We start from the raw sequence: 19,946 nt of genomic DNA, 5'->3' as shown, positions 1-19,946 counted from the left end.
GGATGTCCAGTGGTGTGGCAACATGTGATAAGAAGGGGTGGCATTGTATCAGTAAAATGGAATATTTCAGCTTGATTACACAGAGAAAAAACAAGCGCCCTAGAAATGGACTAAATGGCTACCAGGCGGAAAGTGTTGGTCTGTGAACCAGAGACCTGCACTCCTAAAACTGGGAGGATCTGAGAATGCAGAGGCCACTTTGGAAAATGTGAAGGTCTAAAGCATCAATTATCTTTCAGCTGCCCCCACCCCACCAGCTATTTCTTGGAGCCAGATGAGCAGGGTCTGGGAACAACTGCCCAAGGGTGGGGAAGGGCCAGAAGATCAGAGAGGAGGATGCATCTGCAGCATCTCTGTTCTCTCTCCCAGGGTCACCGGGGCAACAGCCTGGACCGGAGGTCCCAGGGCGGCCTACACCTCAGTGGGGCTGTGGGAGAAGAAATCCGGCCTTTGATGAACCGGAAGCTGTCGGATCACCCCCCCACCCTTCCCCTGCAGCAGCACCAGCACCAGCCACAGCCTCTGCAATATGCCCCAGCGTCCCAGCAGCTGCAGCAGCCCCCACAGCAGCGGTATCTGCAGCACCACCATTTCCACCAGGTATCTGGAAAGAAGGCAGTGGGCACAGTACGGTGGAAAGGAGAACCTGCCTGTCCTCCAGGCCTGGCCCAGCCTCTTTAGGTCTCAGAGAGTTCATGATGAAGACCCTGGACCCCCCCCCAAATGGCAGAAATAGAGAAACTGCTCTTAGCAGAGACATCTCTGTGAATTAAATGGCTCCTGCCTGAACACACACTCACACACACTCACACACACACACACACACACACTTCCCCTGAGGACTCAGTAAACAATTGCTTCATTTTCCTACCAGCACAATTCCAAACCTATTCATGCCCCTTAGCCCATCTGGCTGTTGAGATCCACAAGAAAAAAAGGCTTAATACCCACAACAGAGCCTTGTTTATTACTTATTTATCCCCCCAACCTTGTTCCCGATGGGATTTCAGGCGGCTTACTGAGATGGACAATACAGCCAGATAACATCGTTCCTGAATTCCTTAGCAGGGCACACAAAGTTCTTTGTGAGCTGCCAGAATCTATTTCCCCAGCCTCATCCCTGCTGCCTCCCCGCCAACTCCCCGTGCAAACACGCATTCCAGCAAACCCCCACACTACCTTAGTTACCCGAATGGTCCATTGCGTTTCCTCTCATGCCTTTGTGGCATTTTATATGCTGATCCCTCTGCCTGATGAGCCCCTCCCTGGGCAGCCCTACCCCTTCTTTAAGCTGGAGTTCAAGCATGACCTCCTCTGTGAAGCCTTCCTTGATTTCCCAGGCAGATACAGATATTTCTTCTCTCTGCTCACTTACCACTTAAATGTGCATGGTTTCCCCTCTAAATGGAAGCTCCATGAAGCCAGAGACCTTCTCTTTCCAGCTATATTTCCCTTGTGTCTGCTACTGGAAACATGGTAGGTGCCTGATAAATATTTCTTGACTGAATAAATAAAACCCGCCTTTGCCTTCTTTGCCTTCAGCATCTAAGGTGCCTTTAGACCTTAGGTCCTCCTCAACGTGGAGGGTTTATTGTCATTATCAGTAAGTTTCCTGGAATATACCGGCTGTGTGGATGGCATCTGAGCAAGGCACTGGGGGAACCGGTGGGAGATGTCCTGGCAGTGGAGTGACTGGTCTTCTGTTGTACATTTCTAGGAACGCCGAGGAGGCAGCCTTGACATAAATGATGGGCACTGTGGCACCGGCTTGGGCAGTGAAATGAATGCGGCCCTCATGCATCGGAGACACACAGACCCAGTGCAGCTCCAGGCGGCAGGGGTATGGGAACTGTCCTTCTCTGGGATCCCTGGGGAAGGGCCCTGGGACAGAGCTCAATGGAGGAGATGAGGCAGGAGAGACTCAAACCACACAGATCTGGCCGGGCACAGTGGCTCACACCTGTAATCCCAACACTTTGGGAGGCCAAGGCAGGTGGATCACCTCAGGTCAGGAGTTCGAAACCAGCCTGGCCAACATGGTGAAACCTCACGTCTACTAAAAATACAAAAATTATCCAGGCACAGTGGCAGACGCCAGTAATCCTAGCTACTTGGGAGGCTGAGGCAGGAGAATTGCTTGAACCCAGGAGGCGGAGGTTGCAGTGAGCCGAGATTGCGCCGTTGTACTCCATCCTGGGCAAGAAGAGCGAAACTCCATCTCAAAAAACAAAACAAAACAAAAATGCACACACAGCTCAAACGAGAGGTGATGGAATGTCTGGGGAGGCCTGGGGCTGAGCCAGCACTGTCCAGTCTGTTGATCTCAGTCTGGTGCCAGGCCTTCCCTGTTCTCATAGTTCTCGGTTCTAGTTCTTTATCATCTTTATCATAGTCCTTTACCATTGCCTTTATCATTGCATCTTTTTTTTTTGTTTTTTGAGACAGGGTCTCACTCTGTCTCCCAGGCTTGAGTGCAGTGGCACAATCATGGCTCACTGCAGATTCAAACTCCTGGGCTCAAGCGATCCTCCTGCCTCCACTTCCCAAGTAGCTAGGTATATTATTTGTAGCGATAAGCTCTCGCTATATTGCCCAGGCTGGTCTGGAACTCCTAGGCTCAAGCAATCCTCCTACCTCAGCCTCCCAAAGTGCTGGGATTACAGGCGTGAGCCACCGTGCCTGGCCTGTGATCCATCTTGACTCGTGACTTGATTGCCCTAACTCCAAGGGCTGTTGTTTGGGGCATGTTGCCATTCTGTTTGTCACTCAAGGTAAAAATACCACCTATTGATGTGGAGAGAGTGGTTCTCAGGGAGTCTATTGGGGCTTTGGACAATAACATCTGTTGGTAAAAGTCCTGGGTCTCCAGAGTGACGCTGGTGCATTCTGGGAACTTCTTGCTCAGGCCTGTGCATAGGTATCTGATTTAAATTGCAGCAGGGTAGCCGGGCATGGTGGCTCACACCTGTAGTTCCAGCTACTTGGGAGGCCAAGGCGGGAGGATTGCTTGAGGCCAAGGGTTCAAAACCAGCCTGAGCAACATAGCAAGACCCCATCTCTACAAAAAAATTTTTTTAAGCTGCAGAGGGGTCAGCCTTCAGGAAATGTTGCTCTCAAAGACTTGGATATGGTGGGAGGAGCCAGCAGACCCTCCCCTGCCTGCCCAGCCCACAGCTCAGCAGAGCCTCTTCTGTGCTTCCCCCAACAGCGAGTGCGGTGGGCCCGGGCGCTGTACGACTTTGAGGCCCTGGAGGATGACGAGCTGGGGTTCCACAGCGGGGAGGTGGTGGAGGTCCTGGATAGCTCCAACCCATCCTGGTGGACCGGCCGCCTGCACAACAAGCTGGGCCTCTTCCCTGCCAACTACGTGGCACCCATGACCCGATGAACCCTTCAGGGGACAGAAGCTTTTTGTCTGGAGCTGCCCATAAGAAAGAGGGCAAGGAAAGAAGGCTGGACTCCATGACTATATATACATGCATCTATCTACGTCTGCCTGTGTACACACACAACTTTTTATACTAGTAATTTATTGGCAATCGGGCTGGTAATTAGTTGATGCAAAAGAGAACTCAGGTGGAGAATAATATTCACACTTGCTTTTCTGCCCCCCTCAGGGGTGTGTGGAAGGCAGTGGGGGAGTTGGGAGGGGGGCAGGGAAATGAAATGGAGTCCTGGCCTTCAGCTGTCACTGCTTCCTCCTTGTCTTGGGAATTTTCACGGAGAACAGCTAAGCAGAGACCACACCTCGGCATTGAACACAGAACAACAGGGTGGGGTTGAACTTGGTGGGGCACATTTTAGCTGACCTGCAAGCCCCGCTCACCTGGAGGGCTTGCAGGGCAGCTCTCCTCCTATTCTCCAAGGGGTGGGCACTGCTGCATTAGGAATTAAGGTGCAGCCCACTGCTGTGGGCAGCCAAGCGAGTCTGAGCGGGGATGTGGAGGCAGGACCGGGGTGGAGAGACCCCGCCTGTGCGAGGCTGGCCTCCTAGTCAACACCTAGCTGAGAAATTCATCTCTGTTCAAATTAATATTCCTTGGGTCTTTCAAATGAATGTTCCAATGTGAGGAGCCAAGTACTGGGAAATTGAGGAATTTTCCACAATCCCCAAGCAGCTTACTCAATGGAATCTCTGTTTCCCTAGCTATGAAGCAAATAGCATCCTAGGTTCCGTAAAGTGCTTGAGGAAGCTCTAGCTGAGAATGCTGAATTTTAGAGTCATTGTTTTATGGTTACAAGGGTGTGTCTTCAGGGCTCTGTTCATTTTCCCTCTTGATTTTCTGTTTTGAAGGTGCCTTGCCCAGGGGCATGGAAAGAAGCCCACTTGGTAAGAGCCTGACTGTGAATTGATTGACTAAACATGACCCTAGGTGGAAGCTGGCTTTGACACCAGCTTCCTGTTCAGTCCGACCACTGCTGTCCTCCCGCTGCCCAAGAGTTGCACCTGGAGCAAGGAACCCCACCATGGGTGTCCCTCTCCATCCCCTCAAGCTAGAATCGTGTGTCCAAGTGCTCACCCTGGAGGTGCGCAGCACAGGTCAGCCTGGCCAGGGGCGAAGGAGACACTGGAGAGGAAGCTCAGGGCCTTAGGGGAGGCCGGGTGCAAACCCTTTCTGCACCAAGGGCACTTGGAGTTTGTGGGTGTTGGTGTGTACCCCTGTGGGTGTGCACATGTGTGCTTACACGCACATATGTGTGCCCTCCTATGTGTATACATATTTGCTTGTATATGCATATGTGTACATTCCTGCATGTGTGGACATGTGTGTGCATGCATCTGTGTGTCTGTGTGTGTGCTGAGACAGGAAAGAGGGGTGAAAGTGTTGGTGAGGGAGCCTGGAAGTTTTCTCTTCCCCAGCCTCTCTTGCTCTAAGGAGGGACGGGGTTGGGGGCAGCCATTATTGAAGGTGATCGGAGAAGAAAGATTTTCTTACTCAGAAGTAACTGCCAGTGTAGCACAAGCAGTGTCCCTTGTGACTCTGATTCTACAGTTCTCTGATCCCCATGTTTCCTTTAGAGGAAAGAGGAAAAAAGGAACTCTGTGGTGGGTATTGGGAGGGAAAAGAAAATAGCCTGGCGGAGGCAGGGGGGAGTCGAGCGTGAGTAAGGAGCACCTACAGCTTTTGGAAGTGAAAGCAGAGAGAGGGAAAGGTAGCTAAGACGTCCAGGAGGATCAAGGGGCAGTGTGAGAGGCACAGGGGGAGGAAAGGGAGAGGGTGAATGGGGCCAGGGAAGAGAGCGGTGTGGAGTTGGTGGGCAGGCGGTGCAGGAGGAGGGCCAGGCAGTGGGGAGACAAAGAATCAGAGCAGAGAAACCGCTGCTGCAGAAGGCAGGGAGCAAAGAAGCAGAAGAGAAAGAACAAAGGCAGAGAAGACCTCCTCAGCTATTTTGGTGCTAGGTAATGTGAAATGCTGCAGTAAATAAAAGCCATAAGTAATGTTTGATTTTACAGTATTTACAAAGCATATGCTTTAAACAGCCCACAAACTTCATCCAGTTGTCTGATGATGTGGGAGGACCAGCTCTAGTTAGATGGAGGTCTGTGATTCGATTCTGGTGGAGATTTTGTGCCTTGAAAGACTTCTCAAGAAAGCAGTAATAAAACAAGGTGTCCTTGTTTGGCCAGGCTGTGTCTGGTGTCTGCGTTGCATACCCCTCAGGTAGAGAGAACAAGACCAAGGGGTGACAGGGGTCGTCGGCCTGCAGGAGCTGACCCCATAGGCAGGCAGTATAAGCAGAGCTTTCAGGACCCCTGGAGCTTGGTGTTCTGTTCTAGCAAAAGCTGTTGAAGAGTATTTTGTACTGAGATGCCAGAGCGTCTTTCCCTTGCTCATCAGCATGCCCCCATTCAGAAGGAAGCGGGAAAGTCACCCAAACCACCCACAAGGAATGAGGGCTCTTAGCTGCCAGGTAAAGAGGACAAGAACCAAACTGTCCACATTATGAACGGGAGGGGGAAAGAGAGCTCAACCCCCCTCAGCCTCTGATGCTGCCAGGGGGAGCCCCTCCACATGTGTCCCCACAGTCCCTAGTTTCTACCTAACAGCATTTCAGCACCAGAGGAGGGTCCACCCAGCGCCTCTCACCAGCCACACAACCAGCAGCCAACAAACACATTGTCCCCGAGTTTGGCTGCAACACTCTTTGTGACTTGGGAGCTTGAAGCTTCCAGAGAAAAGCCAGTTCCTGTTGGACCAGTTGTTGGGTTTGCCTAACCACTTGCTGTGCCTTACCGCATTTCAAATATCTGGCACCTGCCACTGCCCACCCACTTTTAGATGGCCCTAGGGCAATCTAACTGTGGTGCTTCTCAAAATTTAAAGTGCCTACCAATTGCCTGGGGATCATGTTGAAATGCGGCTTCCGACTTGGTCCTGAATTTCTGACGAGCTACTGGGTGCTATTGCTAGGTCCACACGTTAAGGAGCAAAGGCAAAGAACTTAGCAGTGAGCACAACTGTGATTGAGCTCTTCTTCTGAGGATATTCGGCCATTTTTCTTCACTGCTAACAAATAGGTCACTTTGGCTTTGGGACAGATGCAATTCAGAACTGTCATTATGACGTCATTCATATTTGGCTGCCCAGGTGACTTATTATTTTAGCATCCTTATCTCTAGAATTAAAAAAATGTAATGTGAGAGGAATTCAGATGAAATGAAAACAGGAATTTCCTATAATAATTACTATTTCCTAATAGTAATTATTTTAAACATCAGCAGAGATTGCAGAAGTTGTAAAAGGTTTGTCAGGAAATCTTTAGTCGTAAAATTGACTCTGGTCAGATGTGGCCCTGGTTGAGGCAGGGGACTGTGCTCCCAGCTAACCTAAAACACAACAGCCCACACTCGGGACAGATTAGCATGGCCAGAGTATTTGCTGTTTGCCTTGTCTAAGCCAACATTTCAGCCTGTCTATACTAAGGCAAGGGTGTGAGAAAAACCTTGATTGTCTCAATTCTTTTTAAAAAATGCCTCCTCAGTTCCTCCACTTTACTCCATCATCTTGACCATGCCACCATCATCTCTCCCTTTGGCAACTGTCAGCTTTCATACCTTTCTCCCTGCGTTCTCTCCCGTAATCTGGTCCTCCACACAGATGCCAAAGCGATCTTTGTAAAAATAAATCTGATCACATCACTCCCCTTCCTGCTGGATTTAGGCTTAAGTCCTAAGTCCTAAATGTGGCCCTGTGAAGTCTGGCCCCTGCCTCCCTCCTCAGCCTCCTCTTCTGCCTCCCCTGCCCCTTGCTTTTATGCTCCTGCCCCACTGGCCTTTCAGCCTCCAAATGGCCAAGGATTTGTCCCCAAACCTTTCACACTTGCCATTCTTGCTGTCTGGAGGCACATCCCCTGCTAACCCTGCTAACTCTTGTTCATCTCCAGGTCTGGGTTGGTTTTTTTTTTTTTGCTTTTGTTTTTGTTTTGAGGTGGTGTCTTGCTCTGTTGCCCAGGCTGGAGTGCAGTGGCACAGTCTCAGCTCACTGCAGCCTCTGCCTCCCAAGTTCAAGTGATTCTCCCACCTCAGCCTCCCGAGTAGCTGGCATTACAGGGTCACGTCACCACGCCTGGCTAATTTTTGCATTTTTGGTACAGACAGGGTTTCACCATGTTGGCCAGGGTGGTCTTGAACTCCTGACCTCAGGTGATCTGCCCACCTTGGCTTCCCAAAGTGATGGGATTACAGGTGTGAGCCACCATGCCTGGCCCAGGTCTGTGTTTAAATGTCACTTCCAAACAGTCTTCCCCTGCCCTGTAATCTAAAATAATCCTTCCCCTAAGATGGTCTCATGAATCCTGTGCTTTTCCTGAATAGCACGTACACAGATGATGGTGCCAGACTGAGCTGTGTGGCTATTACAGCTCACTGCAGCCTCTGCCTCCCAATTTCAAGTGAACTTGGAGCTGTAAGCTCCATGGAGCAGGGGTCACCTCTGTTTTGTAAACCATTGTACAGCCAGCATCTAGCACTGTGCGTGGCACACAGAGGCTCAGTAAATATTTTTCTAATGAGGGAATGATTGGACCTGCTTCATCTCATCTATTTACTCATTTTGTAACTCAACTGTCTTGGGCCTAACAGACCTGTAGATGCAAACAAGGTCATATTTACAATGATGTCCAGGTTCCAGTAGCTTTAGCCACTGTCTTTGGATTCTCCTCCAGTTAACTTCCGAGAGGCCAAGAGAGGGAGGCTGGTATCTCTCACGTGTTTAGGCACCAGTACACTCACACTTCCTACTCTGGTTCCAGTGTTCTGTTGCCCCACTCATCCTCTGCTGACAATGCCTTCCCAGATGCTGCGGATCCACTATGCACCACATTTATCTGCTGGTGAATTGGCCCAATCCTTCAGACACCAAATCTGCCCTGCAGTCCACATGACAAGGAGATTGGGGAAGAGGTAGAGGGGAGAATGGCCTGTGCCCAATTCTGAGAGGCACTGCTTGGACCCTGGCTCCCTCAGCATCTTCCATGAGCACAGCTGGCTCCCTTCTCAGCCGAGCCCTCCCTCCATCAGACAGAACAGGGGATACCAACCCTTCCCTCCGTCTCTCTCTTCTCACTCTTCCCTGTTGCCTCTTTCTCCTTGAGCTCAAAAGAAGGGGAATGTACCTACATGCCATCGTTAGCTCCCAGCTAACCTGAAACACAACAGCCCACATTGGGGACTGATTAGCATGGTCAAAATATTTGCTGTTTTCTTTGTCTAAAGTCAACACTTCAGCCTGTCCATTACCAAGGCAAGGGTGTCCTCTGCACCACACCATTTGTGCAGTAGATACCACTAGAAGCCCAGTAGCTGTGCACCCACTTGTATTATTTTAAGTTTTGCTATAATCCATTCATTAAGTCAACAAATATTTACAAAGCACCTCTTCAGGGTCAGACACAATCAGCCATTGGGTCCTTCACTTTCTCTCAACTCTGTCCCTTCTCTGCACCCATTCCACAGCCACTGTCTTACTTCAAACCTCTCACTTCTTTCCCTGATGACTGCAATAGTCTCAGCATTCGTCTCCCTGCCTTCCTGGCTGGCCCCCTGTAATCCAGCCTCCAACGCAGTCAGGGAGATCTTACTCACAGACAGGCAGATGATACCAAGCTCCTGTTGAAACCCTTGGGTTCTCCATAGTCTTCAGGCTGGAGTTTAACCTCCTTAGCTTCGCATCAAAGGCCTTTTGTGATCTGCCTGCTGCCTTGTTCGTTCAGCCACATCTTCTACCTCTCCAGTCCCAAACACCCTTTGCTTCAGTCCCTTAGAACTATTTGTGGTTCCCAGAATGAGGCATGTTTTCGAAGACCTCTGGTCTCCCTACATTCTGTTCTTTTTGCCCAGAATGCTTTCTCCCACTGTTTTGTCTAGACAAGGGCTGTCCATTAGGACTTTCTGTGATGAGGGAAAAGTTCTGTATCTGCTCCATCCAATGTGGTAGTCACTAGCCACATGTCGCTATTGAATACTTAAAATGTGCCTGGTATGAATGACTGAAATCACCACATGTGGCAAGGAGCTACCTTACTGGGCAGTGTGGGTCCAGACAACTGTTACTTACTTTGAAATCATTAGCTCAGGGCTCAAGGTCTGCACTGGGAAACCATCCCAATATTGTGGTTGATGTAAGTGCCCCCGCCCCCCAGCCCCCCCGGTTATGTTCCTGTAGTAACCTTGTTCTCCCCCTATCCCAATACTCAGAACACCATTGTCAGTGATTCACTGATCTGCCTCCTCTGCTAGACTGAATCTTTTTTAGGTCAAAGACAAGCAGTGCAGTCAATAAATGGTTGATGCCTAGATGCAGTGATGTGCTGGTAAAGATTTAATAATTGGCTGTCTCTGAGAGGAAGCCCCGACTTGTGGTATTTGCCAATTCTGTGGTGTAAACACTCCCACCGTATGCCAAGAGAATGGGAAGACAAGTCACAGACCAGGAGAAAATATGTACAGAAGATATATCTGATAAAGGACTATGATACACTAAGAACTCTTAAAACTCAACAATAGGCAGGGCACAGTGGCTCACGCCTGTAATCCCAGCACTTTGGGAGGCCGAGGCAAGTGGATCATGAGGTCAGGAGTTTGACACCAGCCTGGCCAAGATAGTGAAACCCCATCTCTACTAAAAATACAAAAATTAGCCGGGTTTGGTGGCGGGCACCTGTAATCCCAGCTACTTGGGAGGCTGAGGCAGGAAAATTGTTTGAACCCAGGAGGTGGAGGTTGCAGTGAGCCAGGTTCCTGCCACTTCACTCTAGCCTGGGCAACAGAGCAAGACTCCGTCTCAAAAACAACAACAACAAAACAACAACAACAAAAAAAAAAAACTCCACAATAAGAAAATGAACAACCCAATTTAAAAATGGGCAAAAGACATGAACAGACAGCTCACGGAAGAAGATATAGATGGCAAGTGAGGAGATAAAAAGATGCTCAATATCATATGTCATTAGGAAAATGCAAATGAAAACAATGAAATATCACCACACACCTATAAGAATGCCCCATATTGCTGGGCATGGTGGCTCATGCCTGTAATCCCAGCTTTGGGAGGCTGAGGTGGGCAGATGACGAGGTCAGGAGTTTGAGACCAGCCTAGCCAATGTAGTGAAACCCCATCTGTATTAAAAATACAAAAATTAGCCCCATTGCACTCCAGCCTAGGAGACAGAGTGAGACTCCGTCTCAAAAAAAAAAAAAAAAAAAGAATGCCCCATATCTATAATACTGACAACACCATATGCTGGTCATGATGTGAAACAACAGGAACTGTCATTCATTGATGGTGGGAAGGCAAAATGGTACAGCCACTTTGGAAGAGAGTTTGATGGTTTCTTGCAAAACTAAACTTACTCTGGTCATAGGATCCAGCATTCACACTCCTTGGTATTTACTGAAAGGTGTTGAAAACATCCACACAAAGACCTAGACATGGATATTTATAGTGGCTTTATTCATAATTGCCAAAACTTAGAAGAAACCAAAATGTCCTACAATAGGTGAATGAATAAATAAACTGTGGTACCTCTGGACAATAGAATAGTATTCAGAAAGAAATGAGCTACCAAGCTATGAAAAGATGAAAACCCTTAAATGCATATTATTATTATTATTATTATTATTATTATTATTATTTTATTAAGACAGAGTTTCACTCTGTCACCCAGGCTGGAGTGGCATAATCTCAGCTCACTGCAACCTCCACCTCCCTGGTTCCAGCAATTCTCCTGCCTCTGCTTCCCAAGTAGCTGGGATTACAGGTGCCTGTCACCATGCTTGGCTGATTTTTTTTTTTTTTTTTTTTTTTTTTAGTAGGGACGGGGTTTCACCATGTTGGCCAGACTGGTTTTGAACTCCTGACCTCAGGTGATCCACCCACCTCAGCCTCCCAAAGTGCTGGTATTACAGGCATAAGCCACCGCACCCAGCCCTTAAAGGCATGTTACTATGTGAAATAAGCCAATATGAAAAGGCTACACACTGTACGGTTTCAACTACATGGCATGCTGGAAAAGGAAAAACTAGAGAGGCAGTAAAAAGATCAGTGGTTGGAAGGGTTGAGGGAGAGAGGATGAATAGCAGAGCCCGGAGGATTTTCAGGGCAGTGAAACTCCTCTGTGTGATGCCACAACAATAGACACACGGCATGACACATTTTTCAAAACCCATAGAATGCACAACAGGAAGAGTGAACCCTAATGTAAACTATGCATTTCGGGTGATTATGGTGTGTCAATGTAGACTCAACAATTGTAACAAATATATCACTCTGCTGGAGGATGTTGACAGTGAGGGAGGCTGTGCGTGTGTGGGGACAGGGGGTATTTGGGAACTCCCTGTGTCTTCTGTCCCATTTTGCTGTGATCCTAAAACTGCTGAAAAAGAAAAGTCTACTTAAAAAAGAACAACTCCCACCATGGCAGATTTCAGGCTACCAACATGACATCACTGAATCCAGAGTTGGGAAGAGATGTGCACAATTGTTTTTCACGGGCAGATAGGAGCCAGCCCCAGCACACTACCGCATGAGTGAATGAATGAATGAAATGTGCCAGATGCTGGAAATACCAGGGACGCTATCAGGCTCTTTAGGGAGAAGTCTATTCAGACCTGCAAGAGCTGGGCATGCAGCTGCTAGTCCAATTTCAGTTCCAACTGTGGAGATAAAGGAACAGGGAGTCCCATCTTTGATTTAGTCAGTAAATCAAAGATAAGGGACATTTCTTTTCTTTGGGTGCTTTACCTTTAATACCAAGACTTGTCAAGGCATCTATTCAGCGGCCCACTCAGACTAGTGCAAAGTGAGTGAGCTGGAGGCGAAAAACAGAGGCCTGACCAAAAGGCTCTAGAGCAACAAGAGGCTCATGATTTCCCATCACAAGAAGTCCAGAGACAAGACAGCTATTGGCTGGCTTAACACAATGGCCCAACAATGCATCAGTGATGTCTCTGAGCATCAGTGGTGTCTCTTCTCAGTGGCTTACAGCTCCAGACATCACATGCAGATGTGACAATGTCTAATGGAGAAGGGGCACATTCTCTCCCAATTCTACTCAATGAGAAAACCCTTTCCTTCCTGGAGGTCCTTCAGCAGCCATTCACACAGATCCCACTGGCAAGCCATTTGGAAATGGTGGCAGCCATCTCCAAGAGAATGAGGCCACCATAACTGGCTTAGGCCAATTGGTAGGACCCTTCAGGAGGCAGAACCTGGGAACCTAGGCAGGGCTGTGCCCACAGGAAGAAGCAGGTGAAGGTGTGGGGGTGGCAGATGACTGTCAAAACCCAATATACAGGGAACATTATAGGAAGAGTCACTTACTTTACAATCATGTCATTTCATAAACAGTTCTTGACATAATTAGGGAACAAGAGGCAGCATGAAGGAGCACAGCTCCCCTGCCATTCCCCCTGCCACAGTGAGATGCCTGCAAGGACACAGACACAGCCTTTCCATCAGCCTTCCTCTGTGGATCCCCCATCCACATGAGCCAGCAGGTCAACAGGGGCAGGTTCCATGCTGTTCAGAGAAACCAGCGCTGTACACAGTGGGGTCCTGCATCCACTGCAGGGGTGGATGCCTCAGCCAGCCCAGGGCTGTGCCATCATCCCTGAGACTCACTGATCCTGATGTGAGACTCTCCCCGACAGGGGCTTCCAGGCATGGCTCTATGCAGGGTCATTTGTGGCCACACTATGACGTGGGCGATCCCATTTCTACACATCTAAATTCCCCAGGGCAGGCAGCATGTGGTATCTCCACTCCCTCGGCTCTAACCTGGTTATGGGAAGTTGCTAGGTAACTGCTTCCCACACTGGAGGAGGCTTAGTTACCATGGAAAGTCCAGATGGGTGGGGGGGCGCAGAGGAAGGGAGCACTGGCTGGGGGTCTGCAGCCGGGATTCTGTCCCCACTCTCTCCTGAACCCCTGGACCTAAGGGGAGTCTCTCAACTCCTCTGGGCCTCAGTTTCCTCCTGGTAAAATGAAGGAAAGGCTGGGTCTCTTCTTGCTCTAAACCGCTGATGCATGTGGATGGCATATACCCTCAGTGAGCACTGACCCTCAGACCCGTCTTCGGCAAGGAGTGACTCAAGATGGGTGCAGAAAAGGAATACATTAAGTTTATGTCTTAGCCTGGGCAACATAGCAAGACCCTGTCTCTACAAAAATAATTTTTTTTTTTTTTGAGACAGAGTTTCACTCTGTCACCCAGGCTGGAGTGCAGTGGCGTGATCTCCACTCACTGCAACCTCCGCCTCCTGGATTCAAGCGATTCTCGTGCCTCAGCCTTCCTAGTAGCTGGGATTACAAGCATGTGCCACCACACCCGGCTAATTTTTGTATTTTTAATAGAGACGGTTTTCACCATGTTGGCCAGGCTGGTCTGGAACTCCTGACCTCAAGTGATCTGCCCGTCTCGGCCTCCCAAAGTTCTGAGATTACAGGCGTGAGCCACAGCACCCAGCCCTCAATTTTTTTTTTTTTTTCAATTAGCCAGGTGTGGTACATACAGGCACCTGCCTGTAGTCCCAGCTACTCCAGAGGCAGAGGTAGTAGGATCACTTGAGCTCAGGAGTTTGAGACTGCAGTGAGCTATGATTGTGCCACTGCACTTAGCCTGAGTGACAGAGCAAGACCCTGTCTTAAAAAAAAAAAAAAAAGCCAGGCATGGTGTCTCACGCCTGTAATCCCTGCACTTTGGAAGGCCGAGGAGGGTGGATCATGAGGTCAGGAATTTGAGACCAGCCTGACCAACACGGTGAAAACCCATCTCTACTAAAAATACAAAAATTAGCCGGGCATTGTGGCACATGCCTGTAATCCCAGCTACTCAGGAGGCTGAGGCAGGAGAATCCCTTGAACCTGGGAGGCGGAAGTTGCAGTGAGCTGAGATTGCACCACTGCACTCCAGCCTGGGCGACAGACCAAGACTCCATCTAAAAAAAAAAAAAAAAAAAAGGTTTTTTTCTTTTAAAAGATAGAGAAACTGGCAAGCTTGTGTCTCTATTAGGATAAATGAAAGTTATAGGCCAGGTGCGGTGGCTCACACCTGTAATCCCAGCACTTTGGGAGGCCGAGGCGGGTGGATCACCTGAGGTCAGGAGTTCGAGACCAGCCTGGTCAACATGGTGAAATCCCATCTCTACTAAAAATGCAAAAATTGGCTGGGCGTGGTGACTCATGCCTGTAATCCCAGCACTTTGGGAGGCTGAGGCTGGTGGATCACCTGAGGTCAGAAGTTTGAGACCAGCGTGGCCAATATGATGAAACCCGTCTCTACTAAAAATACGAAAATTAGCTGGGCACGGTGGCAGGTGCCTGTAATCCCAGCTACTTGGAAGGATGAGGCAGGAGAATCGCTTGAATCCAGGAGATGGAGGTTTCAGTGAGCTGAGATCACCCCATTGCACTACAGCCTGGTCAACGAGAGTGAAACTCCATCACAAAACAAAACGAAACAAAGCAAAAATTAGCCAGGTGTGGTGGCGGGGCCCCTGTAATCCCAGCTGCCCCGGAGGCTGAGGTGGGAGAATTGCTTGAACCTGGGAGGTAGAGGCTGCAGTGAGCCGAGATGGCGCCACTGCACTCCAGCCTGGGCAACAGAGCAAGACTCTGTCTTAAAAAATAATAATAAATAAATAAATTGGCCAGGAGCAGTGGCTCACACCTGTAATCCCAGCACTTGGGGAGGTTGAGGTAGGTGGATCACATGAAGTCAGGAGTTCGAGACCAGCCTGACCAAGATGGTGAAACCCCTTCCCTACTAAAAATACAAAAGTTATACGGGCATGGTGGTGGGCACCTGTAATCCCAGCTAGTCGGGAGGCTGAGACAGGAGAATTGCTTGAACCTGGGAGGCGGAGGTTGCAGTGAGCCGAGATCGTGCCACTGAACTCCAGCCTGGGCAACAGAGCAAGACTCCATCTGAAAAAAAAAAGTTATAGAGATTTTCCCTTCTGCTAGGAGAAATTTCACTTCTGACATCAATATTCACAAGTCCTGGGGCTCCCTAGGTCCTCTTCTGAACTGAGGCTTCCTAAAAAAAATTTAGGACTCAATGTGTGTCCCTAAAACACCCAGCTTGCTAAAGCATCATGTCCTATCAGACAGGGTCTCCCAGTTCTTGGGCTCTGCTGGTCCTTCTGCCCCAGATGGAGCCATGGCACAGGCCCAGGCCTCTCTAGGTTGCTGGGGCCCATCCTGACTCCTCCAATGTGGGCCTCTGCATAAGCCTCTCAGATCTGCTATTTGTTCCTTCTTTCGTTCTGAGATCCAGCCCCACCTTCTTCCCTTGCTTCTGCAATAAGATTTCTGCCCAGGCCCAGATGCTGGGACCAGTGCAGTACCCAGCTCCCCGTTCCCCTGCCTTGTTCATGCCAATCCCCTTCCCAGAATCCAGATGACCTTTCCAAGCACTAGCTGCCATCCTCCTGTCTACACACCCGAATCTCCATGATGCAGCGGTGGCTCCCTTTCCCACCATGCACGTCACCCACTCAGCACTCCGATGACCTTGTGCCGGAGCTCCTGCTCCTGCTGGCTGCACAACACCCTCACCACCATCTGTACCCACAGTCACAGGAGGCCCCTGTAATCCCCGAAGACAGGTTGGACCCCATCTCACCCCCAGAAGCTGGTCTTTACTCCCACTTCCTTCTCGGTCCCTGCTTCCAGGGTCCAGTTTCAAGTCTTGGCCACTCCTGATCCCTCCCCACCACCATACAAACATGACAAACAGGGCAATGTCTGAGTGTGGCTAAGGACACTGCAGTCATCATATCAGGGAACATTCTCCATCCCCACTCAACAACTGAGTTTTCTCCTGGCTGGGAGCAGAAGGAGAAATTCACATATTTTACATATAGAGTGAGCCTCTCTAGGATGTCAGGGTCAGTGGTCTCTCAGCTAACAGCTTTGCTCTGGGGTGTTCAAGAACCTTCTGGCCCTGCAGAGAAAACCCCACCCTTGAGCTGTACACCCTGTCCCTCCCCTCTTTTCTAACTATTCTCTCTTCTCTCCTCCAGGCAACGTGGGGAGGTGGAAAAGTCACAAGCTTTGAGTCAGACACACGTGGGCTGCAGTCCAGACTCTGCTACTTAGGCTATGAGCCTGGACAAGTTACCTGACCGCTCTGAGCTGATCTAGAGAACTGGGGATGATAGCACTGAGTTGTCATGAGAAGTAAACAAAATGACAGGAACTACTTGGTAAGAGCCTAGCAAGTGGGAGAGACATCATGAGTGCTTTCTTCATTCTTTTTATTCCTATGGCCCAGGCCAAGCAACAGGGCATGAAAGAGAAGAAACTCGGCCTTCTCTTTCTCAACAGGGCGCGGTGGCTCATGCCTGTAATCCCAGCACTTTGGGAGGCCGAGGCGGGCGGATCACGAGGTCAAGAGATTCAGACCAGCCTGGCCAACATGGTGAAACCCCATCTCTACTAAAAGTACAAAAATTAGCTGGGTGGTGGCGTATCTGTATTCACAGCTACTCGGGAGCTGGGAGAGGCAGCTCCCGAGTAGGGAGAATCACTTGATCACCGAGGCAGGAGAATCACTTGAACCCGGAAGGCGGGGGTTGCAGTGAGCTGAGACTGCCCCACTGCACTCCAGCCTGAGCAACAGAGCGAGACTCCATCTCAGAAAAAAAAAAAAAAAGAGAAGAAACTTGGTCCATTCCTAAGGTTCCCGGCCCTCCCAGGAGTCTTGACCAGCCTCTACCTTGCCCATAACTACTTTCCATTTTTGGCAGAAACAGCCTCTTCTTCACCCCTCCCTGCCCCACCCCAGTGGGACTTGTTGCTGCAACAGCCTCCTTCCCTTTGAAACTTGCCTGTCCTGTGTTCCGCCCTTCCCGGGGTAATCGCTCTGCACCCATCAAACTGATAACTTGCCAACGTAGCACATCAACTTTGGGAAAGCTCCCCTCCCTCACCTCACCCAGCCTCTTCTTGGGTATGCCTGTCCTGTGATGGCCACCTGCAAGGGACAGAGTGCTGTGGGTGTTGGCCAAGTAAAGGAATAATTTTTAAAGGGAGAATGCCAGGCTAGGCAGGGGTGTCAGAGGCATCCCAGGTCACTTCCTCTGGTGGCTCTCCACTGCTTTGCAAGGCATCCCACCCAGATCAGTCATTTGCTTTACTAGAAAGCCCTTCCCCTGCCACCCTCAGCCTGGGGTTCAAGCTGCCTCTTGGAGGTGGGGCTGCATGGAGGCAAGACGTCTGGGCCACCCTCAACCCCCGCACGTTGCCCTGCACCTGCCCTCGACCCCTGCACCTTTCTCCTTCTTCGGTAACTGTGCTCACATAGGTCCCTCCACCTCCACCCAGGAGAACCCTTCCTTTCTATTTACCTCTGTTCGCATCCTAGCCAGCCTTCAAGGCCAGGGAAAAGGCCACCCCCTTCACAAAGTCATCTTCGATTCCACCCTTAGCCTAGAGCAAGCAGCCTTGCTGAACCTTCTTCTGATGGGTGCTCTCTCTGCCAGCCTTGCCTTAAAAGGGCGAGTGCACTCAGGGCCTGCCCTGGGATGTCCAGGTTCCAGGCCCCAAGGACAAGGCTGAACAAACACTAAGGAAATAATTCCAGCCCAGGCCTCTTGGTTGGGGTCAGAGCTGTTTTAAACTTTGCCTAAAAATGTTTCTGGCGCTGCCAGCCATGAAGCGGGAGGCACTCCCTTGAGTCAGGTGTGTCTGACTCAAAAGCACTCCGCCTCTGTCACGCGGGTGAAGTTGTTCACCCAAGCAGCGCTGCACTGCCCGCACAGCCTACCAGGAACCTCTGCTCCAAGACTCCCTGTTCCTGTGTGGCTACCTAGAAAAAGGAAGAAAAGACCCCATGCCTCCCCGAGGCTTCCCTCCTGAAACCTCCCCAGTCTCAGAACCTGAGCAGCCCTCTTTCTGTAACGCTAAATGTCACTGGAGCCCACCGTGGGCTCTCCCTGCCTCTGGTCCATCCCGTGCTCTCGGTCAGGCGCATCCATCTCAAGCGTCATTTTTATCCTGCCATTCCCCAGTTTCCCAGCCTTCCATGGCTCCCAGCTGGAAACAAAATGCAAACTCAGCCTGGAATTCAAGCATTCAAGAGCATCTGTGAGACAACCTGTATTTCTGGCTCCTTGTCATTTTCCCATCCCTGAAATACACACATATGTACATATTTACACACTGGTACACACATACACATACATGTACTTACATACACACATGTACACACACACACACACACACACACACACCCCATGACCTAAACTAGTCAGTTGGTTTAGTCTGCATTTACCTTGTACACTACATTTACTCAATCACTCACTCACTCTTCATCCACTCAACTCTGTCAGTACCAGGTCTGTTCTAGAGCTGGGACATAACTTTCCTGCTTCCCTACCATCAGCTACTACCTAGCATATCCTCCCCTGTCCCTTCAAGCACTTTGGGAGGCCAAGGCGGGTGGATCACCTGAGGTCAGGAGTTCGATACCAGCCTGACCAATATGGTGAAACCCCATCTCTACTAAAAATGCAAAAATTAGCCAGGCGTGGTGGCAGGTGCCTATAATCCCAGCTACTCAGGAGGCTCAAACAGGAGAATCACTTAAACCTGGGGTATGGAGGATGCAGTGAGCCGAGGTCATGCCACTTGACTCCAGTCTGGGTGAAAGAACAAAACTCTGTCTCAAAAAAAAAAAAAAGCATTAAAGACCGGAGGGTAGAACTCAAGCTAATCTGCCTCGGTCATCTCTCCAGTGACCGGCTCTTGCTCTGGATCAATGCACACCAGGAACACACAGTGGGGTAATTCTAACAAACAACCCCTATGCGGAGAGTCTTCAGGCGGGGAGAAGAGCCAAACCCTTAGGCCTTTTCCTAGGCAGCCTTTGGATTAAACCCTCTCTCTTCCTGATGCTGGTCCTCCACCCGCACTGGCTGGAGAAAAGGCCTCATTTGGACTGTGCCTCCCGGGAGGACATGGATGCCGAAATCCTTCTTCATCTTTAAAGATAATCAAAAATGTCTACCAGAGCCAGGCATGGTGACTGGAGCCTGTAATCCCAGCTACTCGGGAGGCTTAGGTGAGATCACTTGAGGCCAAGAGTTCAAGGTTGCAGTGAGCTATGATTGTGTCACTGCACTCTGCCTGGGCAACAGAGCGAGATGCTGTCTCTAAAAAGAAAAAAATGTCCACTGTGTACACCCTACCACACATATGCATTCTCTCTCTCTGTCACACACACACACACTCACACACACACATACACACACACACATACACACACACACACACACAGAGTCACTGTGCAACAGAATGGCTGAAAAGACTCATGCTCAGTTAAGTTGTCTTTGGCATTTGGGTTCTTCTTTCTATGTTCCTATGGTATCTATGGCAGGGGAAGAGCGGAAACCCTACTAAGTTTTGAGAAAGAATTCCCGATCCGTTTGCAGTAAAGAGGGT

At 49.8% G+C, this 19,946-nt stretch overlaps 1 protein-coding gene across 4 annotated transcripts in view; it reads left to right on the top strand.

The window, feature by feature from the left end:
* GRAP2 (GRB2 related adaptor protein 2) overlaps positions 1-6,006 on the top strand; it is a 79,408-nt gene extending 73,402 nt beyond the window's left edge. For 3 of the 4 annotated variants that reach the window (XM_055251954.2, XM_055251955.2, XM_055251956.2), the window contains 3 exons: positions 370-600; positions 1,718-1,840; positions 3,209-5,602. In XM_055251954.2, the coding sequence (XP_055107929.1) occupies positions 370-600; positions 1,718-1,840; positions 3,209-3,388 (534 nt within the window). In that variant the 3' untranslated portion in view covers positions 3,389-5,602. Of the gene's footprint in view, positions 1-369; positions 601-1,717; positions 1,841-3,208 lie in introns of all 4 variants that reach the window. The other variant, XM_055251953.2, reaches the window with a different exon arrangement.
* Positions 6,007-19,946: the final 13,940 nt, after the last annotated feature.

Source organism: Symphalangus syndactylus, chromosome 18 (assembly GCF_028878055.3).
Source record: "Symphalangus syndactylus isolate Jambi chromosome 18, NHGRI_mSymSyn1-v2.1_pri, whole genome shotgun sequence".
In the NCBI taxonomy this organism is placed as follows: domain Eukaryota; kingdom Metazoa; phylum Chordata; class Mammalia; order Primates; family Hylobatidae; genus Symphalangus; species Symphalangus syndactylus.
The sequence above is the reverse complement of the archived record's forward strand: the minus strand, read 5'-3'. Positions and strand labels throughout refer to the sequence as shown.